The sequence below is a fragment of the Rhagoletis pomonella genome, unplaced genomic scaffold (assembly GCF_013731165.1).
Source record: "Rhagoletis pomonella isolate Grant_MI unplaced genomic scaffold, Rhpom_1.0 Rhpom_scaffold_00007, whole genome shotgun sequence".
Taxonomy (NCBI): Eukaryota; Metazoa; Arthropoda; class Insecta; order Diptera; family Tephritidae; genus Rhagoletis; species Rhagoletis pomonella.
The window spans coordinates 22,725,124-22,735,856 of NW_023458561.1; the positions used below are offsets into that span (position 1 = coordinate 22,725,124).

Below are 10,733 nucleotides of genomic sequence, written 5' to 3' on the forward strand. Positions count from 1 at the left end.
GCTTAACTTCTCAGTGCCGTACAGTGGCGTGCAACGCCTTCAGCTGCTGCTGCTGCTGCTGCGCAAGTTTGTCTCTCAGCTGTTGATGCAGTGCGTTGCAGCCGTTATAGCAAACTGCAATTTGTGGTGGCAGCCTGAGTTGGTTTGTTTGTTGTTTTGCAAAGTGTTTCTCATAAGCTGACAACCACCGCTGCAACAGCAGCAACAACAAAACCACCGATTACTATAATAACAAGTTGCACGTCCGTTCAATCGCGGCACTAGAATGCCATACAAAATAACCTTTTTCCTCTTGGTAAATTGATTTTGGCTTAGTTTGAGTTATTTTTGGTTGTTGTTGTTATTGTAGCTGACTACTAAATTCGTGCGATAAATGCATTCGCATAAATTTATTTCGCCCGCAGTGCAAGTGAGGTTGAAGTGAAGTTGCGCATAAATAAGTTAATGTCAGTATGTCGGTAATATTGTATGTGGTTATGTCTTAACCTATGCTGCTATGCAACATTGTATATGAGTAAAGTTACGAGTACATATGTATATTTGTACGAATGCTCCGTCCATGCTTTTACTAGGTGTAGGTGGTATTTGAGTTATATGTATGTATGAAATTTTGTTAACACGATTATTGCATTAAACTTTTTTACAACCAACGAAGCAGTGTTTTGGTTAAATTCGTTAATAGGCGTTAAGGAAACTACAACAACAACCATAAAGGCAGGTTGGAAGAAACATTCAAATTGCTTGCTTGGTTTGCGGCAGTTCTAGGCTACTAGTAGGAACTCGTTGTTATGATTGGGAATTCAGCATACTTATGTACAGTACATACGTATATACTAGCGTGTTCGATTATTCGCTTCGCTAAGCCTACCGTTAAATGAGAATGAAGACGACACTGGCGGGAGAACACTGGCGTGCAATTCGAGAGATCCGAGTTCAAGTCCTAGGACAATGGATTTTTTTTTTTTATTGCCTTCTTTTTTAATTTTCTTTTAATTTCTAGATTGTAAAGTTCTCAAACGAAATAAAATATATTTATACCCGAGCGCACTTGTGCACAAGGGTATATTAACTTTGTTCACATAACGGTTGTTTGTAATAACCAAAACGAATCGAGTTAGATATAAACAAATGTATACTTAAATGCTCAGAATGAATAGAAAAGTCGATTAAGCCATGTCTGTCCGTCCGTCCGTCCGTGTACACGATAACTCGAGCAAAAATGGAGATATCTCAACGAAATGTGGTATATAGGTTTCTATTTATCCAAGGTAGGTTGGTATTGAAAATGGGTGCAATCGGACTGTAACCACGCCTACTTCCCATATAACGGTAATTTCCAGAAATACGAAAACAGCGATATTTTAGTAACTATTGAATATAATTCACTCAAAATTGATATTTGAACTAATTTTCAGACGACAGATAATGGTATTATAAATTTTTGGAAAATGGGCATAGCCACGCCCACTTATGGTTACATGTGTATATCTTGGTAACCGCTGCACCAATTTCTTCCAAACTTGGCACAGGTGTTAGCCTTGATACAACATACCAAACCTCCGAAAATTTTCAAAATCGGACAATAACCTGTACACCTGATACACCCCGGCTTACCAAGTAGCGGTAGCTTTCGGAAAGGTGAAAAACGTATTGAATACTTGCGCCGAGTATTAAGTGTTCGGCTTCGCCCGAATTTAGACTTTCTTACTTGTTTTTAATTTCATTTAATTTTTATTTTTTCTTTTCATAATTTAATTTTCCTTTTTTATTTATTTAATTTTTTGATGTTATATAAAAAAAATACTATTTTTTATTTAATTTAATTTTTAAGAACTAATTTTATTTTGTTTCTTATTTTAATAATTTTTTTTAGTTCAGTTTTCTTAAGATTTTTCGATTTCATTCTTAATAAAAGAAAGATATTTTTCAATTGCGTTTAATTTTTTGAAACATACATATATTTTTAATTAAATTCAATTTTTAAAAAACTTTTCGGTATCGTTAGCTGATCTTCAAATCTTTATCTCTAGACATCTGCAACCACGTTTCCTTAACATTTGCCGGTACTTGGCAGGCCTTCAAATAATTTAATTGTTGCCTATACTTCATACGTGCATACCTCTGTTTAATAGCAACCCAGCCAGAGTGCAGCAGCAGCGAGCAATATCCAAACAAAAAAGTGTTTTTTCCGATTTCTGACATGAAAAAAGCTTTTTGGTTTTAATCCATGTGCCGCTCGGAGGCAGCGTAATAGTTCATTTCCACCAAGCCTTAACTGGAGTTTATGCCTATTGGAAAAAAGCAGATTACAACTCGAAGGAGATAGTTGCTCATATTAAGTACAAGCAAATTAAGGGAAAATAACAAAAATTAATAAGCGAACCTTGCAGATCACCTCCTGTTAAAATTATTGCAACTTATCTAAGCTCTTAACTGCAGTTAAGCGTTTGGTAGAAAGGGGCTGTAAGACGGTGGGACATTTCTAACAAAAAAAATCGCAAATTTTTTTAAATAAAATTCATGAAATCGGCTTAAAAAATCTATTATTTTAAAAATGAGATCTTGTTATAACATAGTTTTTAAAATCAAAAACGAATATAATGCCTTCAAGGTAATAATAGGTCCTATACGACGATTTGTATACATAAGTTTGCTTGTATATATGTACGAGTATGTATGCACATTTCAGTAACATTTTGTACACCATTTAAGAAATTCTTCATACATTTTACTTTAAATTTAGTAGCCTCCAGCTTAACTTTGGCATAGTTTTGTAATTATTCTTCTTATTTTAAGTTTACTTCTGCTTTTAATCGCTTTTCAAGCACTCATGTTCACATTCAAGATCGCTCGCCTTTCACACTTTTATCGCATATTCTCGACTACTACGCATATTTTGCTTTGCATTAATATTGACCAACATATGCATTTGGTTATTAGGGTGATCGATTAATTAAATTTTTTAAAATGCGTATTTTGTGATACTAAATAGTGGAAGCGTATAATCTACTTGAGAAGTCGAAAGTAACTTCTCTCCATAAAGGACGCGAATTCATTGAAATTAGTAGGAGCGAAACTGACGATAAATGTCGGGGTTTGAGGTCATTGATCAAAAAATACGCTTAAAATTCCCCAACGTAGTTTTAGAGTGGTCACAAAACCTTTTAAACTAAACCTGTTCTGGTGACAAAAATGGCCAAGACTAGCTTTGATTGCAATGAGCGTTTCACTTCGAAGTGCAGCTAAAGCCTAGAGCCAAAATTAGTGCCGTGCTCGTTGACATTGTAGGCAAAGTCGCCAGCATTTAAAAAGCTTTGTTCATTCTATCTGGGAACGATTCTGGGTTCCAGCGATAATGCTTTGTTCCACCGACTGTCTGGCCTTTGTTACTAGAATGATTAAAATGTATGTTTAGCTAAGGATTGCTACTTCGGCAGCGTTTTTCAAAACTTTTTGAGACAAGATTGAGTACACCTAAGATGCGAACTCGATTTCCGGTTAGCTGTTGGAATCCAAATTAATCTTTAAAGGCCCTTTATTAAGCACCAGCATTTCTTAAAGCGTTTTAGGTTATAGGATATAAAAGTAGTGATGGCCAAAAAAATTCAATAATCGATTAATCGATTAACATATGTTTCAATGGGAGAGCGCATAGTGAAGAGCGAAGCGTACATACACGTTAGTAAATGAAGCTTTGCTCGATATTAGCTCTTCGCTTTGCCGCCGCCGCTCCACTATGTTTTGAACCTTAGAAAGATTTTCAGTATGCAGTTTTATAGCCAATTAAACTTTTGTATAAACAAGAAAAAAATATAAGTTCGGACGAACATTAAATTACCGGCGCATTTACCTCGCGCGTAAAGCGCTGGTGTGGCTTTCAAGAGATCCGGGTTCGAAACCTCGGACAGCGAACTTTTTTACAGTTTTTTCTTTTTTTTTTACTTCAAATATCTTTTAATTTCAGATTTAAATGTCTTAAAAGGAAAAAATATATATTTTTTAATATATTTTAATTTTTAAAAACTTATTTTAATAGTTTTTTTCTTTTCATAAGATTTTATTGTTTTAAAAAGAAATATATATATATTTATATATATTTATTTAATTAAATTTTTTTTTAATTTTTTCAAGTAAATAATTTTTTATTTTTCAATTTAACTATCTTTCTGGTTTTAGATTTGATTGTTAAAAAAATATATATATTTTTTATTTAATTGACTTATTTTTAAATTAAAATTTTTTTAGTTTCTATATTTTACTATTTACTATTCTATTCTTTGTGATTAAAATTTTTTCTTCTTATAATTTAATTTTCTTCAAATTTTCTGTTGAAAGACAGTTGTATACGCTATAGCTTAATTATACCCCATTGCAACCTCCTTAAAAATTCAGAAATATGCTGTCCTCTTCGATTTCGAATCGATCGCCCTAATATGCACTTGCGTATATAAATACTAATGTGCATATAAAAAATATGTACATATGTATGTATGAATTACATATGCGGTTCGCTTACATGCTTCATTTGTTGCAAGCTCTTCAGATTACTACATTTCCTTCCACTCTGAATGCAGGTCACTACGCTATGATATGCCCGTCGCGGCGTTGTTGCAAACATACTCGTACACGTAAATATGTACATATGTAAGTGTGCGTTTAAAAATGTAGTACATACATTTATTAGAAAAAAAACGAAAGACCGATATGAATATTCATAAAATAGAATGCCTTAATAGTCTTAAAATTGCATAAATCGACACTTCGCGCGATATGTATTCGTATTAGAGGAGCTTATTTTTTGTTTTTCCCTATACATATGTTCATACCTACATATGTATGTATGTATTTATGTACATAGGTATATGTTACGTAGTATATACATCGCTAAGCTACTAAACTTGCTTATGCAATAATTTATTTTTAAAGCAAATTTACAAATCAATGAACTGCACAGCACAAGATTTACTTAAGATTTTTGCGCTAATAAGCATTTGTTTGGCAAGTAATTTAATTTTGCACAAACAAATATGTAATTACATATACATAGTATGTATGCACGTATTTATGGAAGTGTGCATTTAACTTATCTGGCTCACAATCCATATTCTTACGAGTAACACAACACACAACCCAATGGTTTTCAGGCCATACGCCCATTGCTAATCTACTCAACTGCATGATTTTCCAGCATTTCAGATTTTCTTAAGCTTTAAATGCAATGTGCATACTTTTCTGTGTGAAATGAATTCATGAGTCTGTTTTTTCTAATTTTATTTTCCAGCATATTGCACACTGAATAGATGAATATATTTGCAGACAAAGCGCATACAGCATTACCACAAATACGCACGCACAGTCATACTTACATATAAGTATACTGATTTACCAATCATACATATATATGTGCATATTTTTAATACAATATAATGCGTCGATCGCTGCACTCGAGTTTTGTTTGGTGTGTGTGTGTGTTTAACCACAAAATCATGATTAAATTACATACCAAACGAATTTGTCCAACAGAGAAATAAAATTTCTCAAGCCTAGTCTATCAGCCCAGCTCACAATCCCCTCAGCTGGCAGTAGCACGGAGAGCAACCACCATCAAGCCATCACAACCCATTCAGTCTTTTAGCTTTTCAGCCAGCCGTCCGAATTTGCTGCCAAGTAGTGAATAAGTTAGCAAGTCACTTTGAAGCGCTGACAGAAAATCGAAAAACCACAAAAACATATCGAGACACTTCCTCAATCGGTGGTTTAGTGTCTGCGTGTGCGTCTTTGGGTCTGTCTGTATGTCTGGCTGCCTGATTGTTGGTTGTTGGCTTTTAAGATGGCTGCCTAATAGTACATAGTAGAAGAACTCTTGTATGTAAGAGTTTTCTTTTCTGCTGCTACTGCAACTTATTTGCTATGCCCCATTGTACATACATACATACATATGTACATATGCATGTAGGTGTGATGAAATTGATTTCGTTCATACATTCATTCACCGATTGTGGTTAAATTTTACAGTTATACAATTTCTAACCAATTTGCCACATGGCATTTTTGCGCTTATTTGTAGGAAGCACAAACATTTTTCGGAAAAGAGTTGATAAAAAAGTAATTTATGTAAAAGAATGCCAAATCTTAAACACTAAGCAAATTCGGTAGAGATTAGATTTGATTTGAGTTACTGGCGTGTAAGATAGGATAGGATAGGATAGGATATGTTCCACACATAAACATATCGTCACATCAAATTACAAAGGCCCTAACCAACACTTTTTTCGAAACTGCGTTTATCAAAGCTTTTGAAAGTACCCGGTAGTCAAATGTACTAGTTGTAAACTACTTCACAACTAGTATGAACCACATGCCCAACAAGTCAGCCAACTATCTTTTTTCCACGCAACCAACTGGTATTTTTAACATGGGGATGTCCTACGAGATGGCGATTGTCAGATTTCGGTCAGAAATATACCAGTATCATACTAGTTGAAAATAGACAGAAAAAAACTAGTCCAATTATCGACCAAAACCACTACTCTGGGAGTCAAAAAATAAAATGAATTCATGAATATTCTATAAAAAACTTTTGATTAAGTACGCTTCAATATATCACACATTGTTATTTAGCAGCCTCAGATGTTCCAATAATTGGTGTAAATTTTTTTGACTATTAATTAAAAGCAAAACTAAATACATAAATATTTCCAACTTTCGAACATAAATTTAAATGCATTTCTTATAAAAAGTAAAATGTTTCAGGAACAATAAATACATACAATAATATATTTATCTTTTTGAATAATATTGAATCTGCAAAGGAAAAAATTTTAGTTAAAAATAAAATTAATACGTCAGTTAATACTTCAGTAATAAAATAAATTAAAATAAATTAAAATATTTTATATAGTATTAAAATAAATTAAATTCATTAACTTTGCACATTTCAGTTTATTCTTTTCAAACATTTATAAGAGTAACAATTAATCGGTATTTAATCAACTAAACGGTTATCAAAAAAAACATGCTTTAATTAATAGTCATTATGAATATTAATCATTACTTAACAGGCCTGGTATAATCGAATACGTACTCAATTTAATGGTTTACAATATACCCAAATACAAGTTATAATATTTTGTGAACTTTATCGTATTAAACTGTCGAAGTCAAATAAAACAGGGCATAAATAAATAGTTTTGTACTTGGTACAAGTCTGGTCATTTTCGAACTAGTTCGGTTTCTGTCAGGGAATTCTAGTTGTAAACTAGTATTTTTCCTGACTAGTTTGGGATTTCACTGCAGGGTATATATTCAATAAAAATTTTAAGGTGTTAGTACCAACAACAGCGTAGTTACATACCAGTTTTTAAAAAGTCCTACCTGTTTTTGATATCTTTTTTGCAGTGTTTTTATGCTTCTCCTGTAAAATAAAATATTTGTTGGTGTGAATTAAGGTATCGGTATGTATTTACATATGTACCCTAGTCCCTGGTTGAAAAGCAGCTTCAGAAGTTGAGACTTGGTTCGTGCAATTTTTTTAACAGGGTCCTTAAACGTAATACTGAGACGCGCTGAAGCTCATTTCCTCTGCGAAAATGGCTTCATTTAAAGAGGACTGAAGTGGTATTGGAACCTAAGCTCGAATTCCCCGATTAGTTAAAACTCGAAACAGGGCCGCAAGCTGGGTTCATCCAAGAGTCTTTACGGATACAAGCAATGGGACTCTGTCTGTTCTTCTGAAGAATCGACGCGAATAATAATTGCATAAGATATTCGGTTGGATGCCCTAGCCTCTTAAAATCGCCCAGTCTGGATAATAGGTTAGGTTATCTTGGCTTTTCTCATCCAGCACAGGAGAAGGACAGACTTAGGCCACTGTAGGCCCATTGTGATGCCCTACCAGAGACTCCTTACATCAATTTTCTTAACTTATCAATTTTTAGCCCTAATGAAGCGCACAAAATCGTAGATACTAGCTGAATTCAGTTCAGCCAAACATTCAAAGGAATAGTGGAGAAACGAGCGTCCACAGTTTGAAAGTGAAGCAAGGTATCTAGGGCTTTATTCGGCGTTATCAGTACCTTGAGAAAGAAAGAAGTAAAGCTTCTACGTCGGATGTCACTTAGCTTCACGTGTACAAACTTTAGATATGAAACTAAGTCAAAGCCAAGCCTTATAGATTGCGACAAGCAGCGGACATACCATACATGCCAGGGGGCAAGGAATATACCATATATGCCAGGGGGCAAGGAATATACCATATATGCCAGGGGATTTGTAGGTCTGGAAGGACCATTTTACATTAATGAAATCCATTCGTCATTTGGTTTCTGAAGATACAACGGGTTCGTCGGATTTCTTGCAAGCACTTTTCGCAACCAATTACCCTCTGACTTTTCCTCTATGCAATCGCAATAATCCTTCCAAGAATCCCTTTCGGCTTTCCTGGGGGCATTCTTAAATTTCTTGGGGGCTTCCTTGTAGGCAGTCCAAGAACCATTACGCTTTGCGAGCTTCCTACTTTCCTTACTAAGAGAGACTATTTCCTTGCTTCACCGGTGTGATTTCCTCTTTCCTTTCGGATAGTATATTATCTCATTTTCGTTGTTGGTGTTTCCGACGTGAAAAATTTGCTTACAAAAGTTCAAAGGACTGTCGCCTCGTGCTATAAAGGCTACTTACAGGCTTAAAATAAGTGGTTGTCGATATATCACAAAGTGGGACGTAGAGGTAGCTTCCGGGTAGATATTCGATAATGTTGTATTGCACCCGGGTAGACACAATTCGTCGAATCTTTTTAGATAGTTCCAAAATTGATACAGAGTCCAGAGTCTATATGTACGACTTTTCTCTTTGGGAATATGCCTTGATATTCAAGCCGAGGTTCTTGCGATCCAGAAGATTATGGACTGTAGTGGAGGAGAGGTAGAAGATTACGTGTCTCATCGTCAAACATAACGAACGTGTTCTACTAGCAGTGCTAGAGGTACTCATACCAGAAATTATTCGTCCCAAAACCAACTATGGGATCATCTTGCAAAATCGAAGCCACCATCGGAATCTAAGTGAACTTTTCGCTCAGCAATAATTGGAAAAATTTAATTTTGGTTTCACTCTTCGAAAGTATTTATAGCTTGGCATTTGTCTTCATTGTTGACTGGTCACTTTTCGAGGTAAAAACCCCTGACTGTGGTCGGCCCACATGGCGGTCCTTGTTGTCCTCTTTACTTTAATGAGGATGGTGCGTTGCGACATTTTTTGTGTCTCTCTGGTTCAACTCGGCGTAAGCCTTCTGACAGCAATATGTTCAGAGACGCAAACCTGAGCTCTTTTACACTCGATTTAAATTCTACTAAAAGAAAAATAAGAACAACCAATGGCCGGCGGGCCATCGGAGCTATGTATTAGTTCGAAAAATGCTCGTTGAAATGCGGATGCTCTGCATCTTAAGGTGCAAAAGTTGATTTCCTGTCTACTATAAGCCTTAAGGCAAGCGATATTTGAATCTCCATTTACACGACCGATTTTCGCTCAGCAATGTTGTTGAATCGCCTCATGTAAAGGCTTTTTTATGGTGTAATACACAGAGCTCGCAACCGAAATCTTTCCGGCATTGTAGTTACACAAATCATATCTCAAATGCCTACTGGTAGCTGGCTACATAGTTGGTGTGGTCTCCTAGTAATCGTTAGAATTCTGAAATCCCTCCATTCCTGTATTGCAAGTCGTGGCAGGGAGACTGCAAGCTGAAGATGGAGAGCTTTCAGCGGGTTTTAGTATTAAATGCTATGTAGTTTTCTTAAAAGTTTGCATTTTGCTGGCCAAACATTAAGGAGAACTTCTCCTCTCTTTGGGAAGAATTTACCATACTCTATGTAGTAGGTGAATCCAACATTAGGATTAACCTATCAATTTGAAAACAAAAAAACCGGGCGAAATGTTCTGCAACAATGTGTTTATTCGTGCAAAATGCTTTAGACTACGCAATAAAGTCCTTGGTACGATAAATCTCCAAATCAGTTTGCAAGCATTTGCGAAAGTCAGCATCATTATAACCGAGGCTGTATTCAGGTATATTGCGTTTATAAAAATGCAAACCGCGACCAATTTTTATGATATATCCGTTGCTCAGTGCTATTCTTCGATCATGTAATGTCTCATCGACCCTAATGGCGAAGTTTATACCACGGCTTCCCAAATCCGCTCGGAGTCCCTCTAAAATGTTTAGCTGATATTGGGCCGCATTTCTGTAAGTTTTATTTACCAATCGTATATACTTGAGATTGCGACATTTTTTGACCACCAACTCCAAAAATATGACAAGATTCTGGAATTGATAGTCATGTTGCAAATACGGTTCATCTAGCCAGACCTCTTTTATTTTGCCATCCAGACATTCTCCGAAGAGACTTTGATAGCTGTTGCCGGTGGAATCGTTTTCTATTCGTAAGCGCTTTACGACTTCACCCACTACAACAAGATCGTCCACGCGTTTTTTTATTTCCTCAGCGCGATCTATATATTGCTTGATATGCTCGTAAAGAACTGTTTTCTTTTTCAAATTTATGTGACTACTTGCAATTTTCATAAGAATTTGTACGCCATCTTGGTAGAGATTTTGGGCTTCCAAAATGCGCCCAGCCTTATCGCACTGAACAGCACGCTTTAGTATATCTCTGGCATTCATGTAACACAAATTAATTAAACAATTTTGTTCTTACAAATATATGAGCACTGCA

At 35.3% G+C, this 10,733-nt stretch overlaps 1 protein-coding gene across 1 annotated transcript; it reads right to left on the bottom strand.

The window, feature by feature from the left end:
- Positions 1 to 9,973: 9,973 nt before the first annotated feature.
- Positions 9,974 to 10,733, bottom strand: LOC118742457 (MIT domain-containing protein 1-like). The gene has a single exon (XM_036474540.1). It carries the CDS (start codon positions 10,679 to 10,681, stop codon positions 9,974 to 9,976), a length of 708 nt encoding a protein of 235 aa, XP_036330433.1. The 5' UTR covers positions 10,682 to 10,733.